Source organism: Miniopterus schreibersii (assembly GCF_964146895.1).
Source record: "Miniopterus schreibersii genome assembly, chromosome: 2".
NCBI lineage: Eukaryota > Metazoa > Chordata > Mammalia > Chiroptera > Miniopteridae > Miniopterus > Miniopterus schreibersii.
In genome coordinates this window covers 173776241-173795822 of record NC_138102.1, presented here as the reverse complement: position 1 = coordinate 173795822, position 19582 = coordinate 173776241, and the positions used below count along the sequence as shown (strand labels likewise).

Here is a 19582-nt window from a genome sequence, read left to right as displayed (position 1 = left end):
AAAAATGAGTTTTTGCTCCATAACCAGGGTCTTACACCTATAATTCTGCTTAAGCTGAGTTTATCTTTTTCCAAAATGTGATATTCTTTTACTCAGCATCTTAATACTTACTAGGCCCTCAACCCCCTTGTGATCTTTCTTGCTTCCTTTCTGAATTATTGTTTAGAACCACCTTATTCTCTCTAGTAAGACAGAGAGTAGACATATGTTCCTCAAGCCATGTTAATTTGTCTGCTAATATAAGTTTGCTGACCACCCATGTAGTGGTAACTCCAGATAGGAAGTCCTACAAATTACAAATACAGATTTTTTAAAAACTTCCAGGCTTCCTAAGTATCAATGAACTATCATATTTTTGGCTTTTTTCCTGAGCTGCCAAGAAATCTACCTTTTCCTGCGACTCGCTATCTCCTGGAATATCCTACTTTTATATTTGCTTTGCCTCACTTGTCACAGAACCTGCAAATAGATTTTAGAGCCTAGGTTGTTAAAACTGCTTAATTAATACAAACTCCTTTGGACATAAGCCAGCAGAATTTTTCAAATGTCACAAGTACTAGTTCACAGAGAAAGAAGTAGTACCTCGTTTTTTGGTCTCCATTCCTTTTTCTGTCTCTCTTGGATTACTACCTTCTGTGTGATATGAGTGACTGCAGTTCCAGAAAGGAGTTGTTTTGTAAGACATCTGAATGCTAAAGAGTACACCCAGATCTGTACTCTGTGCCCCTAGGACGCAACATGATACAGTTTCTGAGCTTTGTCACACAATCCTGTGTGACCATGTGCAGGTCATGTCACCTTTTAAGACTTCAGTTTCTTCATACATAAAATGAAATCTGGAGTTTTCTCTAGATTTATGATCTGTTTAATTGATCCCCAGGTTTGGGCCTCATTATTAACGAATGTTCCTGGAACACCTGCTGGCATTTTCTGATTTTTTTTTTTTTCTCCTTTTTAAGCAACTTTTACACAAGATTTTTGAGTGAGTAATACTGTTGTGTTCCAAATGTAGCAGATAATTGATTTAATGTTTGCTGTCATAATAGTGCAGCACAGCCTTTACTAAATTACATATTGCTTTTATAACTTAACTGGAATTGTGTACATAGATCACTTTTCCAACAACTTTCCCCCTTTTACTGGCAGAGCTTGGCGAATCCTTTGCCAGTAATAAATTGTGCATTGGGAAAGTCCGACTTCCACATTGAGAAGCTAACGATTTGTATTTTTTTGAAACCAAATTTGCCAAAACAGTCCTTCGGACACTTGGACTTTTTTAAAGCTCTGTTTTCTTTGGCGGCTCCAGATGTAAATTGAATAATCTCCTTGGTCCTGGTGGTTCTGACGCATCTGCTGCCAACAGGGCATGTTGGCCTGGGGAAATGGGACTTCCATTACCTAAGGACGAAGAATCTCCAACTGATTATTAAAGATGTTCACCGAGAAGTGATGTACCTTGGACCTTGTGAAACTAATCAAGCATGAAGTAGAGTGCGCTTTAGATAAGGTGTAGTTTTTGTAAGAGTAATAAAGGGCTTAGAACCTTGTTTGGGATATGACCCCAATGTGACTTTCCATGGTCTAGAGAGCTCCAGGGTAAGTTTCTCATCTGATCAGCAGCATAATCAAAAGTGGTTTGGCTCTGGCCAGGTAGCTCAGTTGGTTAAAGCGTCATTGGATACATAAAGGTTGCAGGTTCGATCTCCAGTCAGGGCACATACAAGAAGCAACCAATGAATGCACAAATAAGTGAAACAACAAATCATTGTTGTTGAAAGCTCTCAAAATCAATACATAAAATATTTTTAAAGTGATTCATATGTAACCATAGCTGTGGAAAACACTGGTATTGATTTCATTTAACAACTATATGTTATTTCTTTTTGTATTTTTTAACTCCATGGGTATTATAATATCAATATGTGTTTTGTTTCCTTTATAATACTAAGATTTACTAATCAGTATCAAGGTCAGTATTTGTTTAGTACAAACAGGTTTGCGGGGGACACCTTTTTAGTGGTGTTTCACATTCAAGATAAAAGCCGTATATAAAATTATTGCTTCCCCACGTGTGAATGTAGATAAAGAAAAGATGCAAATGAACATTTGTCTAATGAAATGCATAATGTCACTAACTTGGGCCATTGAAAAGAGAAAATATTTCCTTCTTCCCATCAACTAAATGGTCTGCCAGGTCCACTTGACCACAACTCAAAGAAAGAAGCAAAGCTTAGCAGAGTGATGCACTATATGAGTAGTAATGTTGAGTTGGGGTAAATGGAACTCAGGTAACCAGTTACCTCCTTCCTCCACATTCTGTCTTACATCAGATGCAAGAAGGGTTAGGTGGAGATTTCTCCTGAGGCAGGAAACTGACAGTGAACCGCCAGTTGGGAGCCCCTGAGGTTCACCTGTGCTTTGCCATGGCCTGAGTATCTGGAGAACCTAGAAACAGGTAACTCTTCTTAGTATTTTTGGCAAAGAATTACCAAAATTACTTATTCTCTGCTAAAGTCAGTGAACTAGCTTCTAAGGAAACCATGTGTGACGAATTACGCCAGTTTCACAGGTTGTGATTTTGCAGTATGCTGGCTGCCTTCTGAACCCTGCCCAAGTTGCCGTGAAAGTCAGGGAGCTCAGGACCAGGCACCCTGTGTACATGTTTAATGTTGAGAAGTATTGCTTTTAAATGATGAATTTTCCCTTTTGTTATTCTTTGCTATTTGATTTTTCTTATATATGTTTGTTAGCAATAAACAATGATATTGCTGAGTTTAGGGTTGAAATTTCTTATTTCCTAATGTCTGATGAAGTTAGAATACAGAAGGAGAAACACGTAGTGGGCAGGCATTAAGTTAGATGGTTGTCAGTATCCATTTGGTAATATTGTACGTACCTGCCTTGATTCTTATGTGTTCCTACCACTGCTGCCATAATCATATAGCTCAGAATATTTTAATACTGATATCACATATTTTTCATTATAGCTATCAGGTGGCATTCAGTTACTGTGAAAGTGCTGAGTTGTGATTAATTTGTGTCCAGGATCTAGTTATTTGACCATGACTGTTTTTATGTATGGTGCTTATAGTTTCTGGAAAAATGTATTTTGAACCATGAACCTCAGGAGGCTTTGGAATTCTCAGTCATGGTGGAAGAATTGTCACACACCAACACGCTGGTGCACACAGATGTAAGTCTCCCCTAGAGTCGTAGGAGGGTATTCCGCTACTATACACCTGAATTCTTTGTTTTTTAAGAATATATCAGATCATTTACATTTAATAATAATTTTAAGGGGGAGAGTAAGTGAAACGTAACATTGGGAATGCAAAATAATCAAATTTGTCAAAACAATTTTTCTTAAGTATAAAATTATATTCTGAAGGAATATATTCTCTATATCATATTTTTGTGTCACTGGCATAATTAAAATGATTAAGATAATGTATAGGACAGTTTATCAGAAAGTCCTTTCAAGCCAAAACATGTAATTCTTTATTTCAGTGTATTTATTTGGCTGAGTGTCAAATTTACTTCATCTGCCATAGAGTCGCTGTAACACCACACCTCTGCAGCTCTCCCCAAAAAGAAGGAAAAGCAAAGGAAACAAAGGCAGGGGAAGGAACTTCTAGAGGCTAAGCTGAAGGAAGTTTTAAATTTCACGGGAATTTCCTTTAGATGCTATATAAAACGGGAAGCAACAAAGACAGGCATTTAGCAGAAAAACATCTTTAACTTTGGACTTTGTCTTTCATTCCAACTCCTTTAAACAACTTCTTAACTCTTGCTTTAGAAGTTGTGACAAAAGGAACATTGCTATTAAGCTTCGTAAGGGAGCTTTTGAAGATATACACTAATAATGAAAGTTTTTATTCTTCGCTGAAATGTGTGGTATAATTCTTTTACTCTGATCCAACTATCCTGTTTTATTTATCCAGCTTTGATTTCTTTCTTTCCTACTAACCACCTCTGCCAGAAATAAAGTACTTTTCACATAAAAGTTTTAAAAATTGGTGAGGAGGAGATAATAGTCATGTCAATTAAGTAGTTACTTACTTACATTTACTCTTTTTAGATACATTGTGAATCTCACCTTAAATATAAATTTGTTTTTCTAAGATTGTGGGTAATTAATGGAAGAAGTAAAGACCAGAGGAGCAGATGACTTGTAGTAAGGAAGTGCACTCGCTGCACTTGGAAGGATGTATCTTAGAGGTCTTAGGCCATCAGCTTGAGGAAGGCGTTTTAGCACATTTGGGCAGGGACCTCATAGTGTGGGCATTCATAATGGTGTGGACACTCCTGTGTGGCAGGTAATGTGCCTTGAGTGGATCACAGCAGTGCAAGATGCAGCAACATCCTTCATTTGTGAGTTAATTTTGTGGTGAGGATTATTTTACAATTTGGAGAAAATACTAATATGTTTATGTTTTTAAAGGAAATAAAATAGAGTTAAAAATATTTGGGAAAAATGAGTAAAAATTATGTATTCCTCTGTCTGAGGATATCTACATCTTTTGCATTTATCTTAATAATGCAATTTAAATAACTATCTCCAGGCCTAAGGACAACTCACCGGAGTTTTCATAAGATAATACAGCATCCCAACTTCTCTTATTCTTTCCCTAGTCTAAGTTCACAAATGACTTATTCACTTAGTTAGTTAGACCATGTGCTGATGACGCATCAAAATAAGATTCAGGGCCCTTCGTTGTGGTTCTGTAGCCACAAGGAATGCCTAATTCTGGCCATCTCTCTTTAAACAGGTACCTATGATCCCTAAGGACATTGAGTGAGCAATTCATAATACACCAGTTCAAACACATTACTGCTATTGAAAAATCAGTTCGAAAGTGGATATTCTTTGGTTTCAATCAGCAGAATTATCATTATAATTAATTACTAAGAATTTCATTCTTTTATTACTATATTTGGAGATAATTCTTTAAATCCTCTTGAATATGTGCATTTAGTAATGAGTTTCCAAAAACTGAGTAAGAGACCATCTGAATTTAGTACACTTTTAAGTCAAGTAGCAAATTCCAAAATGATTTGCCATAAAAATTTCTTTAATGTTTTTATTCCTAGAAAGTAAATGTATAATTAAATTTAGAAAGTTCTGATCAACACGTTTTCAACAATAAATATCATTTGAGTGAAATGAGGCTTAGCAAAGCTATAATGTAGCTGAAGTACTCATAATGAAGTTATAGCATTAATTAGGCTATCAAAGCAAGTCTTTAAATTTTAGATGTTTTCATATTATAATGAAGGGAGGCAAGTGGATCTTCCATGGCACCTAATTACTGTGAAATTAAAAAAAAAAAAACTTGAGTAGTTACAAAATGCAAAGAACACGCCATGCACTTTTTTAGTAGTTAACATCTAATATTTACCATGTTACAAGAATATTCAGGGGAAGAATCAATCACATGGGGAAATAGATTTTGAGTCCCATAACAATAAACCCCTAACTTTTTAAAATAATTCCTAAAGGTTTTCTTGATAGGTATTTAGGTTAACCTTAGTTCCCATGCCTAAAAGCCACTGGTGGAGCTGCTCACATGAACCACCTTACCAGCCTCCTGGGGCCCTGGTCATGGCTGGTATAATTTTTATCCATTTTATCATATCATCTTTAAAGATACCTGACGTGCAGTGAAGAATACTCTCTCCCTGTGAAGCTGATCTGTTTGGAATAATTTCCTGTTAGCTCCATAGAAACCACTGTCAAGATTTGTGAGCTGCTTTTTTGCCCACATACAGGGTGTCCCAAAAATATACATACACATACTTTCAACAATAAAGATGAATTTTTTAAAATAATAAAAGAAAAAGGGAAAAAAATGTATGAACACTGTGACAGCTGGTAGCTCAATTTTGAAATTGAAATGTATTTTAATAAACACTGCGCTTATAATTGTTTAAAGTGTGTGTGTACATTTTGGGGGGACACCCTATATTTACCCTATATTTAGGTTCAAATTAATGACCCTTGGAGGCAACGATAGCAGAGATCATTTTAAAGTCTGTCATTTTCAAAATCTGCAGTCATTAGAAATAAAGCTTCCTTTTTTTTTTTTTAAGATAGCCATATTCATTCTACAGATTGAGATTTATTTAAATTAATCTTGTGTCCCTTCACAGAAAGCTGCTACGAGAAAAGATTATTAAGCATACGCTTGCTTTTGTGTTATGGTTTATTCAGTAAACATTTATTGTCCATTATATAGAATATTTCATCTGAAAATTTTATTCTAAATATAACACCCTACTAATATATTTCATAAAATGCAGCATAGATATTTTAAAGAGCGTATTACTGAAAATCAGAAGAGAAAGAAATGATTGAGCCCATGTCACTAAGTTAAAATTTAAGGAGAAGGAGCCTAATTTGAGGACTGCCTGCCTTTTTCGAGCCCATAGTATCTTTTCAACTCCTACCCATTCCCTCTCCCTGAAAATAAAAACAGCACTGTCCACCTGTCACCCCAGTAGCTCTTTCCTTTATTGACCAAGTAGGAAAAACTTCACAAGCTTCGTATTTTCCGCCTTTCGTAACTGAATTGTGATTCAAGCTCATAAACAGAGGAAAACTCAAATATAAGGAACATTTTTTGTTATTTTAAAAAATGAAAATCACTCTTTGGAGTGAATAAGAGGGTTTTTCCCCCTTCTAATCTAAAACTTTAGGAAAATTTCCACATTGTTTCTAAAGGAATTCAGTAGCTTGGATTTCATTAACACAATAACAAATAAATGTCAATACTGGCAGTCCTATTATCTCCAAACAGTTTTTGTGATATAAGAAACTACTATTAAATGATAGCGTTGCCATCATAATTTCATTATTGTGGCTTCTTTGCACACTTTCTCCAGTGACGCAAATACAGACGTGATTTTTTGGAACATCAGACTTATGGCTGCCTTCTCTCCTCTTCATTACTTATGTTGGACAAACTGCCATTATCACCTGCCAAAAATAACCCCACAGTTGAGTAGACTTTAGTTTTGAGGTCTGTCCTGTCCTCCTTAGACCACCAGAAGCCTTGTCTCTTGGAGATCAGAAATTGGACACTTCTTTTTGATGTTAACAAACCAGACTGTTCTTAACCTCTAAGGATGGATACAGCAGAACAACAGATTTTCTAAGCAACGTCTCTAGAAACAGCAGCAAATCCCTTTGGAATGTATCCTTTGTAACAGGCCAAAGTATTTTTGTATCAAGCTTTATGATACTTGTAGTAAGCTGATGATAATAGTAAAGTCTCTAGTAGGGTAAGATATTAAAAGTTATAGGTATTTTCTTTTATCTATATCCATATACAGAAAAGACTGAAGACTCACCAAATTTTGGTAATATTTGTATTCTTTTGCTGGAATCAGCTTTGAGAGACTAAAGGTAAAATAGGAGCTTATAGATTCAGATTCCATTATTATTATACTATAACCAACCCCATGAAACTGTTAAAATAGGGAGCTTGGTTAGTTCCACCACTTCCCTGTTCCCTATCCCTCCCTCCCTTACCAATTACCACCTCCCCTCACCACACCCTACACACACTTTCTTTGCTATATTTTAGGAAATGGGTGGTTTTTTTTAACCTCATTTCTTCTCCCTTCTGTTTTCTCAACTTTGTAATTTTGTATAATCTTACCAATGCTGTCTTGTGGATTATGCTAAAGTATAAGTAATCACATAGTTGAGTTTGTAGAAAGACCTTATACCATGAAACCATAGTTAAGAGAAACTGAGAGGTCTTTTTAAAGAAGTGTGATGTTAACTTAGCTCTTTTTTCCATTTCTCCTTAGCACTTCAGTTTTTTTTTATGAACTATTCCAAACTTTTAACTTTCTCTGTTATACTAAATAGTTGAATGGCATTTAATTATCAAATAAAATTCCCAGTCTTGTCATTTAAGTAGTCAGCTTTCTCCTCCACTATTATATAAATTTTGTTTTCAAGTGATTATTAAGTACATTTTATTTTAAAATCTTTCTCTCAAGACTTAGTTTCAGGTAACATATTTTAAAAGTGATGTGAGTTTTAGTCTCATGCTTACTTTATCCCAAATGTAAGAGTCTGTTAACATAGCCTGGCTGGTGTGGCTCTATGGTTTAGCATCAACCCACGAACCAAGAGGTCACCAGTTTAATTCCAGTCAGGGCACATGCCCAGGTTGTGGGCTTGATCCCCCAGTAGGGGGCGTGCAGGAGGCAGCCCATCATCAGTGTTTCTATCTCTCTATTCCTCTCTCAAATCAACAAAAACATTTTTTTTTAATTTTTTTTTAAATAGTCTGTTAATGTGGAATGCCCCTAAGCAACTGCTTTTTTTTCCCCTCCTTTCATTTATCCTTAAATTTCATAAGCTAACAAGAAGCTCAGAGTTTTATCTTCTGCCTTCTTTGTCATTTTTCAGAATACCTTAAAGATTGTCCCCATGGAACAGTATTACTTTCAGGAGTATGTTTTTGTAGAGAATTTTATGGTGGTGCTATTACTTTTCATCCATCTGATACTTAAGATGTATTTAGGTGTCCATTGTTATCCACGTCTTAACAGATTAAATGTCACTAACTTATAGAATTAAACATAACGGTTATGGAGATAAATGTGTGAATGGGCCTGTAAGTGAGCCTCGCCTGTGCCGCCCCTCAGGAGAGAGTGCTCCTGGTAAGCTGTGCGTCTGAAGGAGAGCTGTTGCTTTCCCACCCTCCTTTCTCCTAGCAAGCTGTAGGGAACTTGGACATTTTCCTCCTCCGTGCCCAAAATAGGAGATTATTATTGTAGACGGCATCTTCTCTGCACATTTTTTAAAAGAGTAAATAAGAATTAAAATTTTAACATTATTTTTTAAGTGAGGATTATAGTTAACAATGACCTGAACTTAATTTGGCAAGATCTGTAACATTCTATGTGAGATATAAGGTCATTAACATTGAAGACTCTTCATATTGAGTTTCTAATCCATTTGACTCATATTTAGTGTATGCTTGCTTGGACCTAAACACAGATTCTATTGGGTGAAATGTAAAATAAAGTCAGCATTTTGAAGGGGGGAAATATCTGGACAAGTATATATTTGTTCTTAAAAATATATTTGAGACAAGCTTGTGTATGGTAGATTATTTAAAGATCTGTATATATTTCTAGTCTTGGTGTTTTTCATGTTAAATAAATTCCTATCCCATCTTGAATACTCACCTCTGTGAATCCTTTGCCAGGCCTGCCATTGCCCATTTTGCAGGCCTGTGTTATAAATTTCATGGTTGTATTGTGATCTTATGTTTAACTCATCTATTAGACTGTACTCCCTGAGGGCAGGGGCTGACTACATCTTCATTTTCTCAGCATAGAGCACTGAGTTGCCCTAGTGCTGTATCACTGTATAAGTTTAAGATGTACAGCGTGATGGTTTGATCTACACATATTGTGAAATGATTACCACGGTAAGTTTACTTAACATTCATCAGCTCATATAAATACAATAGAAAACAAAAAAATTTCTCCTTGTAGTGAGAATCTACTCTCTTGACTTTCCTATATATCAAAAGCAGTGTTAACTATAGTCATCATGTTGTACGTCACATCTCTAGTACTTACGTATTTTGTAACTGGAAGTCTGTAGTTTTGGGCCACTTTCCTCCAATTCCCACTGCCCCCACCACCACCCTGATAACCACAAATCTGATCTCTTTTTCTGAGTTTGGTGTGGTTTTCTTTTGTTTAAATTCCACATATAAGTTAAATTATACAGTATTTGTCTTATTCTGTCTGACTTATTTCCCTTAGCATAATGCCTTCAAGATCTATCCATATTGTCGCAAATGGTAAGGTTTTTCTTATCTTTTATGGCTGAATAATATACCTATATCTATAAATTTCTATCTATATTTATAAATATATGTCTATATGTAGAGATATATAGATATCTATATATATATATATGTCTTACAACGTCTTTATCCATCCATCCACCCATCCATCCATCCATCAGGGGACATGACTGGGCTGTTACAAACAATGCTGCTATGAGCATTGGGGGTGAAGAGATCTGTTCAAGTTAGTGTTTTCGTTTCCTTTCCCAGAAGGAATTACTGGATCATATGGTAGTTGTCCTTTTAATTTTTTGAGCAACTGCCATACTGTTTTCCATAGTGGCTGCACCAATTTATAGTTTCACCAACAATACACAAGGCCTCTCTTTTCTCCACATCTCCTCCAGCATTTGTCTTTGATGATGGCCATTCTAAAAGTGTGAGGTGATACCTCACTGTGGTTTTAATTCATATTTCCCTAATGAATAGTGAGGTTGAGCATCTTTTCATGTAACTGTTGGCCATTTGTACATATTCTTTGGAAAAATGTCCGTTCAGGTCCTTTGCCCATTTTTACGGTTGGATTATTTGTTTTCTTGCTATTAAGTTATATGAGTTCCTTATATATTTTGGATCTTAACCTTTTATCAGATATATGGTTTGCAAATATTTTTTCCATTCTGTAGGTTGTCTTTTCACTTTGTGGATGGCTTCTTTTGCTGTGCAGAACCTTTTAAGATTAATGTAGTCCCACTTGTTTATTTTTTATTTTGTTGCTTGTGCTTTAGGTGTGATTTTCATAAAATCATTACCAAGATCAATGTCAGGGAGCTTTCTTCCTGTTTTCTTCTAGAAGTTTCATAATTTCAGGTCTTACATTTCAGTCTTTAATCCATTTCAAGTTAATTTTTGTGAGTAGTGAAAGATAGGGATCTAGTTTCATTCTTTTACATGTGAATATTCAATTTTCCCAGCACCGTTTATTAAAGAAACTGTCTTTTCTCTATGGAGTATTCTTGGCTCCCTCGTCAAATATTAGTTGACTATATATGCTTGGGCTTTATTTCTGGGTGCTCAGTTCTGTTCCATTGGTCTATTTCTCTGTTTTTATGAAGGAGACATTTTTAATAATTGCATTATTCTATTGTGTCCTTTGCTTAGGGTGTTCCGGTGATGGCAATAAGAAACAAAATGATATCAGAAGGATTAGACCCAGATCTTCTTGAGTAAGTAATTCTTCTAATGTTATAATATTACTGCTGAGATATTGAATTTATCAGTTATAATAAAGAGATTTCAAACTCTCTATATTTTTCCTATACATAGTGTATAGTGTCTCTGCTATTTTACAAAAATGAAAAATCTATGCTGCTAATTTTTACATTTAAGGGCCTTTGCACATTTAAGGGCAGTTACAGTAGGTCAGTGGTGAATCTATATATCCAAAGAGATGGAATTTGTTGGCAGTTTTGTTGTACAGCAGTAGTGCCTGCAAAAATGAGGTGGGGTTTTTTCCTCTCCATGCTACCTTTTTCTTTCTTTTTTAAAAAGTTATCTACCAGGTTTTTGTTTAAGACCTTAGCATATAGGAAATTTACTCTACCAAGATCTCAGTTGAGCCAGATTGAGAAATAAATAGGGTAAAGTCACTCTAGGTCTGTGTTCATGGTTATGATGGAACTAGATACCAGTTTTTGTGAGGTTTATAAAATATTTTTTGAGAAATGCTGAAAATTTGTGGCTCAGAAATTTGGCAATAATTTATTTCATCTAAGCAAACGTGGCCACAGATCTCATCATGGATAAATATCTATCATAATGGATTATTCAGAACTAGTCATTTTGTAAGTGTCTAGATGGTTGTAAAGAGTCTTTCCAGTTTGGGGGTTTAGTTCACCCCAGTGCATTTAGCTGTGTGATCCAGGCTTTCTGTCTACTAGCAGTGTACTGCTTTGGGATTTTTCTTGGCTCTCACCCTTTCAAGAAACTGCATTTTGGAGGTGAAACACCATAAAACAGTCTTTTTCTCATATTTTATCTTCCAAAATATGAAATTTAAGAATTTTTTTAAAGTCTACAAGAACTGATTTCCAACATGTATCTATATTTAGTATATATCCAAGTAGCAAAACAGTTGAAGTACAGTGACATAGGTTGGTAATTTGAACTAAAGCATCTCCAGGATATTTGACATTTGTCCTGGAAATTCTTTCTGACACACACTTTAAAAGCGGATGGATTTGTGACATGTATTTTAATGGGAATTGAACATGTGGGTCCAATCTATTTTGGTACTCATTGTAATATATGTTATAAGTATATTTAACATTGACCATCGCCTCTTTTTTTGCTTCTGGAAATATATAGTAGACGTCTATAATAACAGAAAGCTAAAGGGACCTTTAAAATGCTGATTTTTTTCTCTCTCTAAAGAAAGTGTAATAAATGTGAAACTAGCAGCCCTGAAAGCATCAGCAAATGCTAGATACCCAGTCCCTTTATCTCCTATTGGTTTCATTTCATCCCTTGTCCAGACTAAACCTACATCATAATCCTTAATGTAACCAGCTACCACACTAGCAACTTAAAATTCATCCTCAATTGTGCCCTCTTCCCTACCCTCTACTAGGTCAGTCCCTATGATTGTCTCATCTTTACTGTCCCTTACCCCTGACCACACTCCTCCGTGCTCATTGCTGATTAGTTCAAATTCTCATCATTTCTCAGCTGAATTACTACAGTAGCTCCTGATTGGTTTCCCAGTTCCCTTTTTAATCTGTCACTAAAGCCAGAGTGTTTCTGTTCATACTTCATTCTTGCTTCAGATCTTCTTGTGACTCTCCACTACCTACCACATGTAGTCTGACATATTCAAATTGCACAGAAATGCTTCTGTCATCAAGACCCAGAATCTCACTCGAGCTTCATTCCTTGCCACTCTTCCATACCACCTCCCTCGTTTAGCCGTAGCAAACTACTGGCACTTCTCAGAGTGTATCATTTTCCTGTTCCCTTTTGGTGTCTTTGAATGTTTTCTTTCTTCTCCATGGAGCTTCTTCCCCCAAATTCATATTCTTCAAGACTCCATTTAGGTACCAACACCCTAAGAAGTCCATGCATGACTACCAGGGCGAGAACTCCCAGTATCCTCAGTCCTGCCTTGACATATCTGACTTAGCAAGTTTGAGGGTATGTCATAGTCTGTAAATGTTGAGAAACATTTGATTGCAAGGTGGTGCCAAGTTTTAGGGTAGAATTCCAGTAACAATTAAAACATCATCTTACACAAAACTTGTTCTTCAACCGCAGCCTGGAGCCGGAATTCTGACCATTACCTCATAAGTCCAGGCCATTGGTCACAAGGGGCATTGGTTGGAGCAGGGGTGACTCACTATAACCTGTCACCACCACTCCTAGCAGACCAGCCCTAACTACACTTAGCTAGATGTGAGAAGTGGACTCACCTGCCTTGTCAGGGAGGAATTCTGGCACTTTGGGGATCGTGTTTACTTAAAAGTTAAGGAGCCTTACTTTGGAAGAAAGGCCTCAGCTGACGGAAGAGAAGGAAGTGTGCCACCCAAGTGAAGGGTGGACTTTTATTTAGAATCTTAGGTACGTATTCAACCTCGTCCAAGAACTTTCCGTAAAAGATTGTTCTGTTTCCTTTTTTCTTTTAAAGTATAAATTACCCTTTTTTATTAGCCTTAGATAGTAAGACAGAGTCATATAACTGTTGGAAGAAATAGTCTAGCTCTGTCTGCACTGAGCAGAAAGCAAGGCTGAGTTTAATATAATCAGAAAATACATTGTTATTTGATTATGTATAAAATTTCAGTAGCTATGAGTACATAATTTTAAAATAAAACAGTTTATCTGCTGAAGGAGAAGAAAGCCTGGCTATTCTCCTAGAAAAAAGACTACCATTGAATTTTAGGAAGTCTGTGAAACTGACAAAAATGCCTGATAATTACCAGATAAATAGCATTTGTTTGCTACTTCTAAGTGATTATTTAGTTATTTTTTAAAATCCAATTTTTTGAAAATAACAATAGTTCTATATAACCAAGAGTTAGTCCTTTTAGCTTGTAAAAATTAGTTTCCAGTGCCACTGAAATGAAAGGATATGGGAAAGAGTACCTTTGTCACCATCATATTCAGAGTTTAAAGGGGATGGAAATGGAAAATATTAAGGTTAATCTGATTTAGCTTTTATTTAGAAATATAGAGCAAACAGATAGATCACGCCTTATAAATTCTTTCAACCAATGCCTGGATTTCCTTACCAGGGGAAAGAAAAAGAAAACAGCGTTTCTCCCATATCCTTTCCTGCTTACATTTATATCCCAGAACTAAGGTTACCATTATTACGTAGTAATTAATATTTTTACTAGTCTAGGGTATAGGGGTTAGCCTCTGGGCCTGCCCATCAGCAAGAGATGAGATCCGTGATGGTTAAGGCTCACACTGAGGCAGATTTTAGACATGGTCAGCTTGCTGGGGTTCAGATTCTACCCTGCGACTTTCTAGCTATATGACCTTGGACTAATTACCTAATCTCTCTATGCATCAGTTTCCTCATGAGTAAAAGGGGAAATAGAAGAGTTCGCCCATCATAGAGTTGTTGAGCCTAAGTAAGAGTATGCACTTGCACAGCTCCGGACAAAGCAGTCAATGTTCAGTAAATGTTAGTTGTGATTTATGAATGTTTTAATGGAAGAAGATGTAGCAAGTTCTAAACAATTGGCTTTACCAGCCCTTCGTATCACAACTTGTTTGTAATCCTCTAGTTGCCTGTATACTATTGTGTTTTCAGCAAAGACATATTTAACATACACAGAGCAGTTATCCTTCTGAATTATATTGTTTTCTCAAACTGAAAAATCTGTATTTTAAACTTTGAATAAGTCACGGGGAGGTTGTGTACAGCATGGGATTATAGTTAACAATAGTGTAGAATTGAAAGTTGCTAAGAGAGTAGATCTTTACAGTTCTCATAACAAGAAAAAAATGTTTTGAAGCTCTTTATGCGTGTGGATGTCAACTAGACCTATTGTGTGATGATTTCACAATATATCCAAACATCAAAATATGTTGTATACCTAAAACTAATATAATGTTATATGTCAATTATATCTCAATTGTAAAAAATAGATGAAGACAAACAATAACAAGCATTGGTGAGGTTATAAAGAAATTGGAGACTTGTGTACTGTGTATAAATGATATGGCCACTATGGAAAACAATATGGCAGTTCCTCCAGAAAGTTAACTCTAGACTTGCCATACTGCCTAGCAATTCCAGTTCTGAGCACACACCCAAAAGAAGGACTCAGACATATCCGGGGGGCAAAAGTAGTTTACATTTGCGAGGACGTGAAACACAGTTTATTCTTGTATTATTATTTATTAATTATTGTATTATTTTTCATGCGAACAACTGTAAACCTACTTTTGTCCCACCCTGTATTTGTACACCCGTATTCATAGCAGCAGCATTCACAGCAGCCCAAAGGTGGGGACAACCCAAAAGCCCATCCACAGATGAACGGTTAAACAAAATGTACTACATGCACACAATGGAATATTATTAGCCTTAAAAAGGAAGGAAATTTTGATACATGCTATAACATGGATGAACCTTGAAGGCCTTCATTATGATAAATGAAATAAGCCAGTCACAAAATGACAAATACTATATGATTTCACTTAGAATAGTCAAATTCAAGGACAAAGTAGAATAGTGTTGCCAAAGGCTGGAAGGAAAGGGGGTTGGAGAGCTATTTAATGGGTATAGAGTTTCAGTTTTGCAAGATGAAAAGAGTTCTGGAGATGGTAGTGATGATTACATAACATGTGAATGTGAAATAAATGCTGCGTAAGAATCCCGGACTTAGTTATGCAATTTCAGTGAAAACATATTTTATATAACTTTTCCCCATCCTTCGCCTGTTACTCCTGCCAGATGACCTAATCTCATCTACTTTTGTACCGCAATATACCTCACACTCCAGCTACCAAATGACTTACAGCTTCCAAATGCAGCACCCTGCCATTCCCGTTTTCCCCTTTACTCAGATTCTCATCCCCACTTATTCCCGTACTTTTTGTTTCTGGCGAACTCCTACTTACATCTCAAACCCGTTCACAAGTGTCTTCATCCATCTGGAGTCTTGCCTGGCCAACCCTAGTAGAGAGAATTACTCTTTTTTTCACACATGTAGCTCGTACAGCTGTATCCGTATAGATCACGCTGTGTAACAATAATTGTTTGCATTTCTGTCTACCCCTGGAATAACAGCTCCTCAGGGCAGGAACTGTTTGTTATCCATCTCTGTAGGTCCAGCATCTGTAGTCCCTGGCAAAGTAGGTGCATGGTGATGATGAGAGTAATAATTATGTAATAAAAATAACTGTACGCTGATATTCAGTAGACTTACATTTGGTGATATGTTTTTATCATCACAACAATCCAGTTAGTTGGGTGCGTAGTGGTTAAGTAGCTTCCCCAAAGTTGCCCAACAGGTAAGTAGCAAGGCTGGGATTTGAACCCAATCAGTCTGTCTCCAGTCTTTGTTCTTAACCACTGTGCTATACAGCGTTATATATATCAAAAAGTGGTTACACACATCAGTTAATTAATTTTGTAGTTTCACTCTCTTCTAGGCCTAAGCTGCTTTTACCCTGTTCTTAAGTAGCATTTATTTTAGGGGAGTTACACACATTGTTTTATTTGTTTGAGTTACCTTAGATAGTAATATAATTTTGAGGTAATATTCAAATAATCCCCTCTGGCAATTTTTTCCTTTTTTAACAAAGCGAAGACAATAAGAAATTGGCTATATAGAGAAATTTGCTGGGGAAATGTGCCTGGCATTTGTGCCCACTACTTCTAGAGGTCTTGCTTTTGTGGACAGTGATGAAGACTGCGGTCGTGTGTTATTATGTTAGGCGGACGGAGCATCTGTCAAACCTAGAAATGCTGTGGTCAGCTTTAAAGTTTTATACTGCTGAGTACCTGTGACTCCCTCCTGGGCATCATCTAAAATTGTACAGCAGAGTGAACGGGTTTATATGTGACGACTAGGAAGCAGTGCCAGCATTCCTTCTGTTTTGTAGGATGCCAGATACGATATTAAAAATGCAAGCCAAACCTCAGCCGTGATTTCTAATAACTGGAAGTAAATACACTATACATTTTCTTACATTAGTAACAGTAGTTACGTGTCTGGCATAGAAGAGTTGTGTTTGTTGGTGTTCTAAATCTTTAGTAAGAAGGGGCTTGAGGGAGAAATAAGTCTGGTAGTTTTTAATTTTTAAGACAGAGCAGCTGTATTATTCTTCCTTTTTCTCTTAGTTTCCCCAAAAGTATACTTTACTCACCGAGGTTACTTTCTTGGTAGCGTGAATAGAGGCTGAGTGATGATGCTGCCATGTTGACTGAATGATTCACTGACAGACACGGTGGAGCCTGTCTAGTTGATGCTTTTAATGACACTGTTAAAATTTTATTTTGCTTTAGCATCACACAGCCACTCAGTAGGAGTTGAACATTCTTGTATCTCCTTGTTGTACCTAGGGAATCTTTGAGACACTATTTTTACCAACTCATACTTTTTATATTTATTCTCCGAAGATAAAACATATAAGTGAAAACATTCAACAAATATGAAGAACCTTTGCCTCTGAAAAATTTCCACATTGCCTATGTTTCCCAATAGCCATTCTTGAACTTTCTTCCATCTTAAAAATTCCTCCCTGCGGCCTTCCTGAGCATGAAGATTTTCCTTCCCATTCCACTGCTGGCTTTTCTTTGTTCTTCGGGGCACTTGGAGGCTGCCCGGCTGCAGCACTGGTCGTGCCAGCCTCCCCAGCTCGCATCGCCGGCTATAGCTGTCTCCGTGGTAGCGAGGAGCGTAAAGTGCTGAAGCAGCACACTCTGTAAGGACTGGCAGGAGAAGACAGTGCCACGGCCCGGCCCATGCAGGAAAGCACTTAATCCCCATGGTGCTGGAGACGCCAGAGCGCGAGCTGCGGTGGAGAGTGGGAGTCTCTCTGTTAAGGGCGCAGACTTGGCAGATTTATTAGCAGCAATATTCTAGGATGAACCTAATTTACAGTGAGTAAGTGCTCTTTTCAACTGGAAAAACCTTGAAACATTTTTTTCCTTCTCTTTCAGGAGGCCAGATGCTCCAGTGCCTGACGGCGAAGGTGAAAAAAACACGGAAGAAAGTTCAGAGAGCGAATCTTCTTTTAGTGACTGAGTTTAATTTTGATAACAATTCCATATAGATGTGTAGGCATACATTTACATTCTATCGGAAGAGAGCCTGAGCTCAGACGCCTTGTCAGGAAGCCATCAGACGGCCGGATACTCACCACCAAGCTCCCTCTGTGTTAAAATCACCGTCATAATAAAGCCTTTATAACCTGGCAGTATGTCTTGTTGCCAAAATAAAGGGCCCTGAACTGAAAAGTAAAATAGCCTAAAAAAGTTCAGTTGGTACAGGGATGCAGTGAGCATTTAATGTAAAGTCAGCGTGAAGTTAGTGATCAAAAATAGACTCGACACAAAATGTGAATGTGACTAAGCAAGTCATCGCTCAGTCTTTGTGACTATGTTGCATGAGGGGTGTGCGCATTTGTACCACAAGAGTTGTTAAAGGGATTTCTGGCGGCAAGTAATACTGGAATGAAGTTCTCTCTGACAACCTAAAGCTAGCCTATTGATTGTGTTTATTAGCATCTAGAGCTTTCACCACCTGGCCATTAGATCATATACTATCAAAGTTAGATATTCTTATATTTATTATCAGATAGAAGTGGAATTGAAGGTAGTTTCAGTGTAGTTCAGAGTGGGCAAGCACCATTGTCATTAGCTCTTTTTTTGCCTAAACAGAAAAATATCTTTATTTTGCACAGGTTTAAAATGTCCTCACTTCACCTTGCAAATAATTCAAGAATAATTATTTGCACACAGTCTAGAAAATCTCTAAAATATAGTTGACCCTTGGTATCTGGGGGGGATTGATTCCAGGGACCCCCGCAGATACCAATATCTATGGATGCTCAAGTCCCTTATATAAAATGGCATAATATTTGCAAATAACCCATACACATCCTTCCGTATACTTTAAATCATCTCTAGATTAGTTATAAAACCCAATGCAATATAAATGCTGTGTAAATAGTTGTTATGCTGTGTTGTTTAGGGAAAAATGACAAGAAAAAAAAAGCCTGCTACCTGTTCAGTACAAAGGAAACCATCATATGCCTAAGTACATAGTTCACGTAGCAACAGTGTAACATTTAAAAAAAATATTTTCCATCCACTGTTGGTTGAATCCACAAGTGGTGAATATGCAGGTATGGAGAACCAACTATACTTACATGGAAAGATATAGAGAGACCTTTGATTAATGGTGCTCATTTTCACTTAGGCCACCTGAAAGTAGACCCTGAGAAAAGGGCTTCGGTATATGTAGGTCATTTGCGAGGTGATCCCAGGAAGCAGAAGAGAGAGAACAGAGAGAGTAAGGGGGGGAAACCCATACAACAGTGTCCTATCAAGATTGCCATTTGGGAGCTTGGGACTTGATTCCAGGACCACGGCACTACCTTAGAAATGAGCAAGTGCTTCCCAGGATCGTCCACCAGAAAGACTAGAGGCTGGACCCCCTGTCCACCCACCCTGGACCCACTGGTTGAAGGCATTACTCCTCTGCATTTATGCAGCATACTTGCACATAGGCCTAGGGCCT

General features: G+C 36.9%; 1 protein-coding gene across 2 annotated transcripts in view; it reads left to right on the top strand.

The window, feature by feature from the left end:
* The window catches only part of WASHC3 (WASH complex subunit 3), a 38398-nt gene extending 19860 nt beyond the window's left edge, over window positions 1-18538 (top strand). For both annotated transcript variants that reach the window (XM_081128533.1, XM_081128532.1), the window contains exons 6-7: window positions 10986-11050; window positions 18001-18538. In XM_081128533.1, the coding sequence (XP_080984659.1) occupies window positions 10986-11050; window positions 18001-18085 (150 nt within the window). In that variant the 3' untranslated portion in view covers window positions 18086-18538. The remainder of the gene's footprint in view (window positions 1-10985; window positions 11051-18000) is intronic.
* The last annotated feature ends 1044 nt before the right edge of the window (window positions 18539-19582 follow it).